General features: G+C 53.5%; 2 protein-coding genes across 7 annotated transcripts; both read right to left on the bottom strand.

Annotated features, from left to right (window-relative positions):
• Nucleotides 1–1,296: 1,296 nt before the first annotated feature.
• Nucleotides 1,297–10,548, bottom strand: RAB4B (RAB4B, member RAS oncogene family). 5 transcript variants are annotated; one of them, XM_047711900.1, is made up of 8 exons: nucleotides 10,031–10,193; nucleotides 8,775–8,855; nucleotides 8,418–8,532; nucleotides 6,993–7,055; nucleotides 6,752–6,906; nucleotides 5,648–5,743; nucleotides 5,413–5,545; nucleotides 1,297–1,664 (listed from the first exon to the last, which is right to left on the bottom strand). In XM_047711900.1, the coding sequence occupies exons 1-7, from the start codon at nucleotides 10,044–10,046 to the stop codon at nucleotides 5,430–5,432; spliced, it is 642 nt and encodes a 213-aa protein (XP_047567856.1). In that variant the 5' UTR covers nucleotides 10,047–10,193; the 3' UTR covers nucleotides 1,297–1,664; nucleotides 5,413–5,429. The 5 variants fall into 5 exon arrangements, with proteins under 5 accessions (XP_047567856.1, XP_047567853.1, XP_047567857.1 ...); XM_047711897.1 differs by lacking the exon at nucleotides 8,775–8,855 and having other exon boundaries at nucleotides 6,993–7,117; nucleotides 10,031–10,543; XM_047711901.1 differs by lacking the exon at nucleotides 8,775–8,855.
• Nucleotides 10,549–10,956: 408 nt separating this feature from the next.
• Nucleotides 10,957–13,679, bottom strand: MIA (MIA SH3 domain containing). 2 transcript variants are annotated; one of them, XM_047711905.1, is made up of 4 exons: nucleotides 12,182–13,679; nucleotides 11,971–12,104; nucleotides 11,385–11,495; nucleotides 10,957–11,049 (listed from the first exon to the last, which is right to left on the bottom strand). In XM_047711905.1, the coding sequence occupies exons 1-4, from the start codon at nucleotides 12,309–12,311 to the stop codon at nucleotides 11,026–11,028; spliced, it is 399 nt and encodes a 132-aa protein (XP_047567861.1). In that variant the 5' UTR covers nucleotides 12,312–13,679; the 3' UTR covers nucleotides 10,957–11,025. The 2 variants fall into 2 exon arrangements, with proteins under 2 accessions (XP_047567861.1, XP_047567860.1); XM_047711904.1 differs by having other exon boundaries at nucleotides 10,957–11,495.
• Nucleotides 13,680–14,148: the final 469 nt, after the last annotated feature.

Genomic DNA, 14,148 nt, shown 5'->3' with positions numbered 1-14,148 from the left:
TCTGTCATTTGCATACTGCACTCCGCCCCTTATGGGCGAGGGGAAGAAGGCTGTTAGAAAGGGCTGGATCCGGGAAGGGTTGGGGGTAGTTCAGCGGTTAGGCCAAGCGACGTGGGAGGGATATGCAAATAGAGTTATTTGCATATGCCGGCCCACCCCATCAGAGTCCGGAGCGCCAGAGAATGACGTGTAGCGGGGCTGGACAGTGGCATGCAAATCATGTTATTTACATGGTCAGCCCCTCCTCGCAGCCCCAGAATAGAGCTGTGATAGGCCAATATCTGCGCAGTTAGTTTAAAAATGTATGTAAATACACACATTAGCAAGTAATTTACGTAAGTACTTAAGAAAGTGCGGAACATCCCTGATAGAGGAAGAGACCTAAAGGGATGCCACAGTATGACCCGTTCCACCCTTTCCTTTTGGGAAAAATTGTGGGAATCTGAATAAAGCAACCTAGGAAAGCCACGCCCGGTAAGCAGAGAAGACTTTTGTCTAACAGCCTCGGGTCTAAGAACATTTTGGGCGACCCAGCCGGGAAGAACTATGCAGATGAGGTTATTTAAATGCCGCGCTCCCTCCACCTTGGCCAGGTTTGGGGGAGGGGGTCAGGGGCTCAGACCTACCCTGTAGGTGGGCTAGTGCGGACTTGGGGATGGCAAAGAAGTTGGGGATGTCCTGAAGGGGTTGCACCTGTCCCTGGCAGGGCACTTGCGACTATCAGTTCACCAGGACACAAAGACAGACACTGAAGTATGCACAAGTAAGGGTTGCACAAAGGCCTACCCTACTCAGGGTTCACGGTCACACACAGCTGTATCAAGGGTGCCAAATTCACACAAGACAAACACAGACCTCAGGGCATAAACGCACAGTCACACGCAACAATCAGACACAGTCTGGGAACTTCCAGCATCAAACATGCATGGAGATCACCTAGAGGCCTGAATTTCCTTGGTCCCAAACAACACCAGCCTCATGGATACAGTCACCAAGGGCACAAAGTAGTCATGAGGAATGGTGTCACACACACAATCAGCACATATGCCTACAGACGCTGTCACACACGCATCACAGGACACCAGTGCTACACAGGTGGGCCTCCAGCATGCCTTAGCACAACACGGGCAGTTACAGATTCCCTCCACAGCACCACCTGAGTCACAGTGTCCCCCCAACACCACATCCAATCCAGAAACATGACCCCCACACACCATGACACGTGGTTCTTCCATCAGGGATCTCTTCTGTCTCCCCTCCCTCCCCATCACCCCAAAATAAGAGAGGCCAAGACACTGGTGTAAACAATGCTTTATGGGGTGGTGGGGACTGGACAGGCCTCCAGGCAATAAATAACACGTACTCGCAATGGCGGGGAGCTGGGGCCAAATGCCCTGATCTCAGGCTTTGGGAACTCTTCGAGTATGGTTAGGGGTTCTGGGGGGACGGGGATTAGCCAAGACAGAGGAAGCAGCAGCAGGTACGAATTCCCCCTTCCCCCGTGGCTCAGTCTTGCCCCTCAGCCAGGCCCCACCAGGCCAGGGAAGGGGGACAGGTGGCGGGGCAGCTTCTCTGGGGCCAGGACAGGTGAGGGGCTCAGCCTCCCAGGGCCTGGGTCTGGGCCCCGGCCCGAAGGGCAGGGTTGGTCCTGGAGAACGGATGAGCTGAAAAAAAAGCATGTGGTGAACTAAAGGGACCCTGGGTCTACCTGGCTAGTGTCTCTGTCTCATTTCTGGGTATCTTCCTGCCTTCCTATCTGTGTCCGTCTGTCCATACCTTTCTCCCTCTTCCAGAGTTTCTGCACTGTCCGATTTTGTGTTTCTCATCTGCTGGTAATTTGGGGCTGTCACTCTGAGGGTACCTGCATCTCCCTGTTTGTCTCAGAGGGCTGACCCCTGGAGTCTGCAGAGGGGTATCTCAGTATCTAAATTTCACGCCCCGCTCCCTTGTATCTCTGTGTCCCTCTGTGTTTCTGGACTGCCCTGGCTCATTCCAGTGTCTTCCAAACTGAGTGGACACCTTCGGTTAGTGCTTGTTGCTTCAGCTACAGATAGCATTACCCGGGAGCTTCTAGAAATCCGGAAAGCACTTCAGAATCTCTGGGGTGAGGCCCAGACATCAGAATTTTTTTAAGCTCTCCAGGTGATTTCAATGTGCAGCACTGCATTAGTGGGCTGGGAAATCAGTGTGATGGTCCTTGGCCAATGTTTCAATGAAACAGAATAAAATAGAAGATATCAGATATAATACTGACTATTTGATCCCTAGAGACACCAAGCAGTGGTGGGTGTCAGAGGCTGGGGGAAATGTTTAATGAGTACGGGGTTTCCTTAGGGCAACGAAAATGTTTTGGAATGTATTTTTGGAACGTTTTCATGGCTAACATATGCCATGTGAATTTCACCTCGACTGAAAACAAAAACAAAAACAAAGAATATTAGTGCTAGAAAAACATGTTTCAGCTTTGATGTGTGTGGAACTGTATCAGATCAAGACGTCTAAAATGTATCTTCTCTTGCAGAGTGCAGTCAAAAACGTTTGAAAAAGCACGGTCTTATTACATTTGATTCACTGAGAGCAAACCCTGAAAAGCACGCCATTCTGAGCCCTCAGGTGAAGAATACACACCCATCCATTCCTACAAAGCCCCAGCTCTTTCAAATAAACAGCCCTCATTTCTCAAGTCTTTAGGAAGCATCAGGCCCTGTGCTAAGGACTTTACATGAATTGATGTAATTAATCTTCTCAACACCCAAAGGAGGTAGGTACTATTATTAGCGCCATTTTACAGGTGAGAAAATGGAGAACCCAGAGTGTCTAAATAATTTGCCTAGGGCACATGAGTGGCTCAGTGGGTTAAGTGGTGCCTTCGGCTCAGGTCATGATCCCCGGGTCCTGGGATTGAACCTCGCATCAGGCTCCCTGCTCAGTGGGGAGCCTGCTTCTCCCTCTGCCTGCTGCTCTCCTTACTTGTGCTCTCTGTCAAATAAGTAAATAAAAATCTTTAAATTAAAAATAAATAAATAAATACATAAAGAATTTGCCCAGAGTCATGCAGGTAGGAAGCGACAGAGTCAGAGTTGAAAACCCAGGCACCCTGGTCTGGGATCTCTCACCTGTCACCTCCTTCCCTTCTCAGATGGGGAAGACAAACACAATAATGACTGAGTGTTCAGAGCTGAATGCTTTAAAACGTAGGGGGAGGGCGCCTGGGTGGCTCAGTGGGTTAAGCCGCTGCCTTCGGCTCAGGTCATGATCTCAGGGTCCTGGGATCGAGTCCCACATCGGGCTCTCTGCTCAGCAGGAAGCCTGCTTCCCTCTCTCTCTCTCTCTCTCTCTCTGCCTGCCTCTCCGTCTACTTGTGATCTCTGTCAAATAAATAAATAAAATCTTAAAAAAATAAAAATAAAAATAAAAAAATAAATAAAACGTAGGGGGCACCTGTGAGACCAGCCGGCTAGAGGTAGTGGTGGCCCCGGGTGGGAAGGTGACAAGGGTCTGGCAAAGACCAGATGACAAGGGGCAGTTGGTGAAAGAAAGGAGGTTGGAGGGGCATCTGGGTGGCTCAGTGGGTTAAAGCCTCTACCTTCGGCTCAGGTCATGGTCTCAGGGTCCTGGGATCGAGTCCTGCATCGGACTCTCTGTTCAGCGGAGAGCCTGCTTCCTCCTCTCTCCCTGCCTGCCTCTCTGACTACTTGTAATCTCTATCAAATAAATAAATAAAATCTTTAAGGAAAAAAAAAGAAAGAAAAAAGAAAGGAGGTTGGAGGACAGATACGCCCCAGCGGAGCCACAGCAGGTGCAGGGGTGTGGAAGGAAACAGGGCTGCCCAAAACACTCACCCTTGACTCCTCTCTCTCAAATGCCACATCCATTCATCAGGAAATCATGTTGGCTCTGCCTTCAAAGTATATCCAAGGTCTGTGCACTTTTCCCCACAGCCACCCTGGAGCCGCCAATGGCTGGAAGCAGGGGAGGCAGTGGGGGGGGGGGGGGGGCGTGGGGGGTTGTGAAGCTCAGGGCGAATTGGCAGGACATACACACTCTCGAAGAGGTGGGGATGGGACCTTATCCTGTAGGGCCTTGCAAGCCCAGCAAGGAGTGTGGACCAAGAATAGGGGAAGCATGGCTTCCTGGAGGAGGGGAAGGAGGGGGAGGAGGGAAGAGAGGGAAGGAACAGTGTTTCTGACAGAGGGAACAGCATGAACGAAGACCCAGAGAAAGGGGAAGAACTTCAGGTTGTCTGCAGAGGCCTGAGCGGTGGGGAGAGGTGTGAGTTGAGGCAGGTGAGGCTGGCGGGGCAAACACCAGGCTACGAGCTTCGGCTCTGTCCCATGGACCCTGGGAGCCATGGGTGGTTTTAAACAGGGGAGGGACAGGATCAGATTTGTGCTTTAGAAAGACCCAGTGGCTACATCAAGAGGGGGCAAGACTACAGAGACCAGGGAGGAAACAAACCTAGCCATGTCTCAGTCCCTCCTCTGCCTGTTCCCCCATCCTGTCCACCACTGTCTCTCAGCTTGACTCTGCAGTAGTCTCTCACTGGTCTCTCAGGAACCACTCCTGTCCACCCCCTCCTCTCTATATGTGGCCAGAGGGATCCTGGGAACAACTGAATTAGGTCCTGTCCCTTCTCTGCTCAGAGCCCTCCCATGGCTCCCATCCAGCTCAGGGTACAACCCAGAACCTCCTCATAGACAACAAGGCCCTATCCGATCTGTTTCCCCCCATACCTAACCTCATCTTCTCCCTCCCTCCCTCCCACCCCAAACACACACACATACTCTGCTCCAGCCACACTGGCCTCCATGGACTTCCTGATCCAGGCCAGGCATGCCCCTACCTCAGGCCCTTTGCACTGGCTGTTCTCTCTGCCTAGAACACTCATCCCCCAGGGACCCATATGAACCCCCCAGCTCCATTCCCCTCCTTAAGGTCTTTGGTCAAATGTCACCTTTTCAGTGAGGGTTTCCCTCATCATGGAATATCTCCTCTGCTCACCTCTTACCTACCCTGACTTTCCCTTTATTTTTCTCCACAGCTCTTATCTTCTTAACTACCACGTCATTTTCTCACGTGTCTTGCTTATTGCCTGTCTCCTCCCAAGAGCATGTTGGCTCCACAGGGGCAGGGACTGTTTGGCCCACTGCTTGAACAGGGCCTGGCACACAGCGGACACTCAATAAATATTTGCTGAATTAGGCATGGGTGGGTCAGAGATCCCAGGCAGAGAGCTGGTGGCAAGATGGAAAGGACGTCCCCAAGGCCAGGACAATGGCTCCTTTCACTCTACTGTTTTTGCCTCTTTCTCACTTTCTCTCATGGCCTCTCCTTTTCTGTGTCTCTGTCTCTGTTCAGCATTCCCCCCTGCCAGGACCCTACCCCTGCCGTCCCAGGGCCCCAGGCTCCCACCTGGCTCCGTGCACGTCTCAGCAGCCACATGGCTGAGGGGTGACGGCCTGGGCGCTCCGAGGCTGCCGCAGCTGGCGGAGGGAGGCATCCCCGTACTGAATGCCCGAGCCCATTCTCTCGGGGTCAAGCTCGCCTGGGAGGTGGGGGGCAGGGGAGAGGTCAGGACTGGCCCCCTGGAGACCTCTGGGCCCTGCCTTTCGCTCCCACTCCCACTCTGGGCAGTCAGGGGCCTCACCTGAGTCGATCTTGTTCAGGATGGTGCGGGCACACTTCAGGAAAGCCTCTTCCACGTTCTCACCCGTGAGGGCACTAGTCTCCAGGAACATTAGCTCTGGGGAGCAGGGTCTCAGTCAGTCCCCACCCTCCCCTTGACTCTGACTGACCACCTATTATTCTGCTCCTCAAGCATTCCACCTCTGCCCTCACTCCAGGCCCTTGCTCAGGCTGCTGTCCTGCCATGGAGGGCCCCCCTCCCCAGGTGATTCCGGCCTACATACCTCCTCCTCCAGAAAGTCCTCCCTGACCTCCCAGCATGATCAGGTGGCCTCCTAGCCCCCTGGGCTCCCACAGCCCCCTGTGCCTCCTCTATCCCAGCCCTGACCTCTCCGTAAAGGGTCCTGACTCCCTTCCTGCAAATGGTGGGCCCAGGGTGTCTTTACAGCTATGTTCCCAGCACCGCTAGGACAGGCCCAGGCCTACCATGGTCCACCCTTGAGCCACATGACAAGGCCTCACAGAAAGTAAGAGCCAGGACTCCAGCCCACATCTTTCAGATGGCAAAAAACCATCCTCCAAACCTGGAGGTTACCAACTGGAGGGACACGGACAGACCCTGAGCTTAGTAGATGTTTGGCCAACACAGAAGTTTTCAAATGAGTTTACACTCACACACCTTTGGATGTGGCTGTTGGTCCTGTCCATGCCCCTAAGGCTACTGCCTGCTAACTTGGAGTCTACCCTGTCCTCTTTCCCCTACTCACAAAACAGGCCAGTCTCCCCGGGTCATCGGAGTTTGCAACCTCCGCATTACGCCAACAGCCTGCACTTGTTGACAGCCATTAACCCAGGGCCCACTGCCTTGTCCAGGCAGTGCTGAGGGCTCCCCAGGGACCAATCCCCTAAACCAGCCTGTGCTATGCGGGCAGAAACACTGTGATTCCCACTCCCCAGGTAAGGAAAGACAGCTGATGTGCGGCAACACTTGAATCTGAACCCAGACCTCTCAGTGTCCACACTGCCCTGCTAGGCACAGCCACTGGGAGGCCCACGGGCCCCAGTGGACAGCCCCTGCTTCTCTCCTGAGGCCCCCTCCCCCGCTGGCCCACCACAGGGTCCTCACCGTTCTCCTGGGCAAAGCGAGAGGCCTCCAGGAAAGTGACCTCGCGCTCCGGGTCCAGGTCTTTCTTGTTGCCACAGAGGATGACCACGATGTTGGGGCTGGCCAGCGTGCGGGCGTCCGTCAGCCAAGCGGCCAGCGAGTTGTACGTCTCCCGGCTAAGGAGAAGGGAGAGAGGAGGAAGGGAGGCAGGCACAGGCTGGGGGTCCCGCCCAGCCCCGCCCCACCCTCTCCGGGCACCCACCTGGTGATGTCGTACACCAGCAGGGCTCCAGCCGCCCCTCGGTAGTAACTCCGCGTCACCGACCTGTGGGGCCAGGGGAACCCAGTCACCCCCGAGGCTGGGGTCTGCCCTGAGATTGCCCCCCTCTGCGGAGAGAGACTGGTGGTTCGGAGACCCCCCTTTACTGCTGGCCCATCCCCCCAAAGCTGGCGAGGGTCTGGTCTCAGCACAATTCCCTTCTCTGCTGCTCTCTTTGTTTCCCTCAATCTCTGCCTCTCTTAGTGGTCTGCCTGTCTTCGACTCTCTCTGTGTCTCTGTCTTTCTGTATCTCTTCACTGGTTTGTGTCTTTCCGTCTCTCTTACATGTGTGTCTCTCTCATTCCTGAAGGCTCTCTATCTCTGTCTGTCGCTCTGGCTCTGGTCCTCTCATCCTTGCTCTTAATTTCTCATGCATTCGCTCATTCCTCATTTCCTGCCATCTCCCCTTTGCCCAGTCCTGACCAAGTGCTCTGCAAGGACATCTGCTTGTCCCTCTTCTGCCCCGTCTCTGGGAGGCAATGGGCATTGGGGGGCCAATGGCCCGAATCTCTGTGTCACCTGTCTGGGTCTCCCTTGAACTTGGGCAGTCATTCCATAAGCATTAAGCCCAGCACAAGCTGTATATCCGTGGCCCTCTGTCTATCTCTCTTGCTCAGCAGATCAACACACCAATATTAACTTAGCAGCTACTTGGTGCTGGCCTGGGGCCACACCTCTCCATGGACTTGACTCCCTCATGTCCCTCCTCTCTGTCTCTGTTTCTCCAACTCGGGGTTTCCAGGCATCGACCACCTTGTCTGCAGACCTTTCCTGAAGACATACTGTGTGCTGAGCCCTACACAGTTCTCTCCCCTCTGCCACACACATCCATATCTCCATCTCTGTGTCTTCACCTGTCCTACCCTCCCTGTCTCTGGCTCTGACCTATTTCTCTCTGTGTCTCTTTATCACCCTTACCTTGCTCTTCTTCTGGGTCTCAGTCTTTCTCTGTCCCTTTCTGAGTGTACCTCTTTTCCAGTCTCCCTCTCTTTAGTCTCTCCCTTTCCACCTCACCCCATCGCCCCCACCCTGGGTGCCTCTCCCTGGGCACAAGTCTCCATCCCTCCAGCCATATGGGTTGATCAACTGCAGTCTCTCTAGGGTCTGTGGGTCTGTCCCTTCATTATGCTTCTTTCTCAACATCATTTTCCCGTACTATCCCTGCTCCCTCTCCAAGACTCTTGCTCTCTCTGGCTATAGGTACCTGTACTCAGTCTCCATTTCTCTTCCCCTGCCTTGCCTGCTCTCTCAATGGCTCTGTGTCAGATCTCCAAGTGACTGCACACACCTCTCTCTCTCCCTGTCTTGCTCTCTCATTTTCTCTCCTCTCTCCTCTGCCCCCCTCCCTTGGGAGCCCAGCCCACCTACCGAAACCGCTCCTGGCCGGCTGTGTCCCAAATCTGGAGCTTCACAGTTTTTCCACCCACGTTGACCACCCGAGATCCAAACTCCACGCCGATTGTGTGGTTGGAGTCCTGTTTGACTGGGAGTGGGAGGGAGAGAAGAGGCAGTGCAGGGGCTCAAAAGATTCCCTGTCCTCCCTGGCCTCCTCAGCCTGTACCAAACCATTCTCGTTGCTGGGGTGACTGAGGCTCAAGGAGGATCTAGCAAAGGCGAGGGCCAGGCAGCCAGCACTGGAATTGTACTTATGGCCAGCCCTGCCCCTGCCCCCGCCATGCCCACGCCCACAGTTCAGTGCTCCCAGGACCACTCCCAGAAACTCACACTTATTCTCAATGAACTGATGAAGGAGACATGATTTGCCAGTTCCTGCACTGCCAATCACCAGGAATTTGAAGAGGAAGTCTGAGCAGATGGAGCCAAGATCAGGGAAACCCATATGGAGAGAATGATACAGGGCAAAAAAATGGAAGCCAAGAGACCATCACAGTTACAAGGGGACAAAGAGACATACGCAGCAACAGAGCAACAGTAACAACGGTCACAGACAATTCTTACACAGCGCTTACCACATAAGAGGCACGGTTCTAAAGTTCTTCACTACCGCAAGCTCACTTATTCCTCAGAAAAACTCTATGAGGGAGGATACTAAAAAGTATCCCCATCTTCCAGATGAGGAAACTGAGGCCAGAAAGTTTAACTGGCTTCCCCAAGATGCCATAGCTGGGCAGAGCTGGGATCTGAATCAGGTCTACTGGCTCCAGAGTTCAAAAGTTTGGCTATTACCTAGTTAAAGCCTCTTGAAAGCCATCTTATGGAGGATATAGGCTTGCCCTTGCCCCTCACGACTTCACCCCCCACCACGGTGGCCTTCAGTCTATTCCCTGAAAATGGCAAGCTGGGTCCCACCTCAGGATCTTTGCACTTGTTCCCTCCACTTTTCCCTGCTTGTTGAAGGATCGTAGCTCCTTCTTACTCGTACTAGTGCTATTTCTACCGCACCCTGTCCTCCCTCCTCCTCTTCATCCATCCATCCATCCATCCTTCCAGATTTTTCAATTCTCGGTTCCTCCATCCCTCCCTCTGCCCCCACGCTCAAGTGTAAGCCCCGGCCCTTGCCACGAGTCCCTCCCACCACTTAATTCAAGGACAACTCATCCCCAACCCCACTGCAGACCTCTCAAGCCAGAGCAGTCCCAGGGTCCACAGCATCCCTTCGGGGTTCTCCCCGCCTACCATCCTCCAGCCCTGCCATTCATAAAGTCAGCCCCACCCCATCCACTCAGGCTCCGCCCCGACACATTAAGACCTACCCTTTTCCTCAAAGCCTGCGCAGGTCCATCAAGACTGGTTCCCTCAAATCCCGCCCCAGACCCGTTTAACCCACACACCAGACCCTCAGGCTCCGCCCAAATCGATGGAGCTCAGCCTCGGACCCACTAAACCCCTCCCAGCATCCACTAGGCCCTGCCCAATGCCAGACCCCGCCCCCTGGCACATAAGGCCCCGCCCCACTCCCCAAAGGCCGCATCCTCCCTGGGCCCAGACCGCAGACCCCAACTTCGGCCCACCACCCTCACCGTAGGTCTCGGCCATGACTCGGTCGCGGCCGCTTGGGGCCGCAATATGGCGCCGCGGCAGCGCCTGCTCCTCGGCTGGCAGCCGCTCCACTCCGGCTGCAGCCCCGGCTCCTTCCTACTCCCGGGGCCGGCGCCGCCACTTCCGCCTCCACCTCCCTACGGCAGGACCCGCTAGGGCTGAGGGATACCAGGCCACGCTTCCCAGAGGCAGGGATTGGTGAGCTCGACGGCCGGCAGGCGGGACAAAAGGCGAGGATTGGCGGCGCGAGAAGGGAGGGGCTAAAGGGGGAGGGACCAAGCGAGCGATTGGCGGAGCTAGTGGGAAGGGACCGTACAGAGATGCCTTGCCGACCTGAGAAACGGATTTGGTCAGGAGTACCGGTGCAGAGTCGAGACTCCGGATTGGGTAGGAGTGGGCTTGGGGGCGGGGACATGGCTGCAAAGAAGTGGGCATGGACAGCATCGACAGAAAGACCCTGAAGAACAGCGGATATTGAGCTGGCGAACGCTCTAACTGACCTCAAAGGCAAGAAAGAGGAAAACTCGGGGGTGGGGGAGATACGCGCAGACTAACCTCCCATATCCCTTTGCAAATGCCTCTGTTCTGTGATTTGTGTCTTCCTCATGGTCCGATTCGCTCATTCCCAATAGTCCAACTCCCTCTCGTTGGTCTAGAGAGGGCACTATGACCCGCAACCGAGCTGTGCAGGTTATTCTGCCTTCTCATTTGCTTGTGTGTGATATTTAAGTTTAGGAACCCACCTCCACTACCCAGCATGGAGCGAAGAGCTTTTAGTCAGTGGAATTCTGCCTAGCAACCACTGACGTTACCACGGTCAGGGGGCTGACTGGCTAAATTCAGGAGCCTGGGGAAACAATTTCTTTGTTACACCCCCCGCCCCATTAAGACCACAGAGATCCGCATATTGCACTTGGCTGGTATATTTGCATAAAGCCGGTAAGAAAAAAACAGCAGGGACAATGGTAGACTGAGCTCACTGGCAGTAGAAATCCCATTTCTGGAAAAGAGAAAGGAAAACAGTGGGGAGAAAACCAGCGGTCACACACACCACAAAGGATCTAGTGGTTTTAGCAAAGGCTGTGGCGGCAGGGGCCAGGTTTGGCCAAACGCGTGCAATGCAAATTAGCCCAGAGCCCCTTAATCTTTGCACCGCTCAATCTGACAGGGACTTAACAATCACTCCCCATTTTACAGAGGAGAAAACTGAGGCAGGGACTTTGTCCCAGCACACACAGCTATGCTGCCGGGGAACCAAAGGCAGGAGAATCTTTACTCATTATCCCAACCACAGGGTCCTCCCTCTGGATCCCCGCCAGCCCACAAGACACTCACATCTGTCTTCACATGGATTTTGCCAGGTTTCAGGGTCTGGTCCTCACGTACAACACTACTGGGGAAATAGCCCAGGCGAGCAGCTAAATCTCCATAGTAATCTCCCTGAACCTGGAGAGGAAAAATTCAAAGCCAGGTCTGGGAAGATGGCAAACTCATTCCTACTGAAGACCATAGCACTTTTCTTCTTCTGATCTCCAGATGGTTGGCTCCATCCCTGTCGCTCAGACCTCAGCTTACAGTCACTGCATAGCAGCCCTCCCCGACCACCCGAAGTAGCCACCCAGTCAATGTGTATTCTCAGAGGAGCACATATTTGCTGATATTTTTGGATGGCCTGTCTCCTTCTATTAGAATAAAAGGGATCATTCACTGTTGTATCTTCAGGGTCGGGAACAGAGCCTGGCACTATAGTGGGTGCCCCATGATTGCTCAACAAGGTAAACACCAAATAGATCACAATACCCCCTCTCCCCTGCCAAACTACTTCAGTCCACCCCCTCAAATTTTCCCTTTGGGTGGAAAATTAGGTCATACTCCCACCCCACCCCCATATCCTTTCCTCTTCTGTTCTCTGAAGACTCACACTGCCTCCCCAGAAGAGCCGCCCTCGGCCCTTCAGCTTGGAGAAGACATATACAACTTGGCCCCTGTGTATGGTCAAGAAACGGCAGTCGGGAGCCACGTAGTCCTGAAGGGCCACAGCCATGGAGATAGGGTCTGGGGAAGGAAGAGAAGGGAATGACAGCACCCTCCACACGGGCTGGCCACCCCAGCCCCCAGTCCCCAGCTCTTACAGCTGCATTCCTCATCAGCACACAGCTTGCGGTCAGCCAGCTTGGGCATGGCGCGGCCCCCGACACTGGGCCCCAGGAAGGCAGACAGCAGAATGATGACAACAAGGAACACTGGTGACCCAGCCATCATGGGCTCCGAGAAAGAAAGTGATCGAGGGGGAAATGGGGTCTCTAATTTCCTTATGCCCTCCCTCTCTCCAGCAACACAAGGAAACCTGTGTTCTCCATGCTTTCTCCGCCCTTAACTAGTCCCAAATTTTGCCCACAACATGGAGAGGCTGCTACCCAGCCAGAACCATTTCAAGGATAGGGTGAGGGCTGCCTGCCCAGGAAAATGCCCAGATAGGCCCAAAGCAGCCCAGGCCACTCCAAGTGCCAGCCACCCCCCACCCCCTCAACAATACAGGTTGAGATATTCAATTCCATCTTCTCTTAAGGCTGCTTGGGTACCTGGGCCCCTTCCACGAACAGAAACAGGGAGCTAGTACAGAAAACTACCTTGGAATTTCCTGTGCTTGAGGACAGAACAAGGCAGCCTTTTGATCGCCAGAAACAGACCCCACCCTCAAGGACCAAGTATTTTATGCTGGATCTTAAGGCTAGTAATGCCCTCCCATAATCACTATTTATCTTCCCAAGGCACTTCCTGACTGGGTGACCTGGGCTAAGCAATTTTTCTGAGAGCCTCGCCTACTCCTCTGTAAAATGGGGATCAGGAAAGCAAAGTCATTCAGAGTACTCAGCACATAATTTTTATCTTATTAACTCAAATGGACACTCTGCATCACCTTAAGAAGGCTGTTATAACCCCTTGCCATGGAAATGGCAGGGAGAGCCTTCAGAAACTTGCTCAAGGTTAGAGCCAGAAGCAGAAAGGCCAGATCTGGCTCTAGGCCCACACCCATCAGAGTGTGGAGCTGTGGAGCTGTCTGTTGCCCAAGGTCAGGAGAAAGTGGGGGGAGGGGGATCCGAACTCAAGTCTCAACCTCTAAAACTGTTTCCAATAGATCTCCGTGCCCAGGTCATTCTCCTGGGTGGCATCTCCCGTCCTCGAGCATTCTTACCTTTGGCCTCAAGTCCAAACTTTTGTGAGGGGGAAGTAAATTGGGCTTGGGGGTGGGGCAGAATTCATCAAGGTCAGAGCCTGGACCTCAGCCATCTCTGTGCCCTCCAATACCCAGCACCGCCACCATGGACAGGAGAAACTGCTCTGCTCCAAAGTCACGTCCAATGACCAGCCTTCCTTGATCACCTGAGACTGTTGCCAGCCCTACCACCCCAGCTGTCTTATCAGAACATAGTATTTGCAGTTGGCTTGTGTATTTCATTCACCACTGTGTCCTGTGCCGAGAACGGTAGGTACTCAGCAAGTCTTTGCTGAGTTTATAGTGTTTCCTGAGTGCCTGGCAGCAGTGGGTGTGTGTTTGGGGTAGTGGTGTGTACTGACAGTAAGGACCAAAGTACTAACATACAGGAACTCTTCCCTTTCAGGAGAAGAAAATGAAGCTTGGAGTCGGGACATCCACTGCTCCTGGGGAACAGCTAGGGAGTGCACCGGGCAGACAATAAAAACCAGGATCTGTGGTTGCCAGAGTGGTGGGCAAGATGTTTCCATTTGCCATCGGCAATAAAGACTTGCCTTAGTGGAGACAAGGATTCCTTTCTCCCTTCAGTCTTTCAGATCCTAAAGGAGAGAGACTGTATTTGGTGCTGTAAGTCTTTATCACTGCAAATGCTGATGTTCCTCTTTAATAGAAAAGAGCAGACAGAACAGAAGCAAGCTTGGGATGAGAGCCTCCACAGACAATGACCAGACAGTACTGAACACTGGCTTCAGATACTCATTTCTATGGTCAATTTTCTACTGGCAAATGATCTCGTTTTTCTATGTGCATGGCGTAAGAGTCTTAAGCAACACATGTATGTATTTTTTAGTCCATGAAAAAAATTGCCAGGGGTGTCTCATT

Source organism: Lutra lutra, chromosome 17 (assembly GCF_902655055.1).
Source record: "Lutra lutra chromosome 17, mLutLut1.2, whole genome shotgun sequence".
Lineage (NCBI taxonomy): Eukaryota > Metazoa > Chordata > Mammalia > Carnivora > Mustelidae > Lutra > Lutra lutra.
Note: the sequence above shows the minus strand (reverse complement) of the source record. Positions and strands in the feature narration are given on the sequence as shown.

Coding starts and splice junctions, on each gene's coding strand:
- RAB4B (XM_047711899.1), bottom strand. CDS start 10,464: ATGTCCCCGCCCCCAAGCCCACTCCTACCCAATCCGGAGTCTCGACTC. Junction 7,118..8,417: donor GCCGGCCAGGAGCGGTTTCG/GTAGGTGGGCTG, acceptor CTCTCTCCGCAG/AGGGGGGCAATCTCAGGGCA. Junction 6,907..6,992: donor CTGGTGTACGACATCACCAG/GTGGGTGCCCGG, acceptor CCTTCTCCTTAG/CCGGGAGACGTACAACTCGC.
- MIA (XM_047711904.1), bottom strand. CDS start 12,311: ATGATGGCTGGGTCACCAGTGTTCCTTGTTGTCATCATTCTGCTGTCT. Junction 12,105..12,181: donor TGCTGATGAGGAATGCAGCT/GTAAGAGCTGGG, acceptor TTCCTTCCCCAG/ACCCTATCTCCATGGCTGTG. Junction 11,496..11,970: donor GGCTCTTCTGGGGAGGCAGT/GTGAGTCTTCAG, acceptor TTTCCTCTCCAG/GTTCAGGGAGATTACTATGG.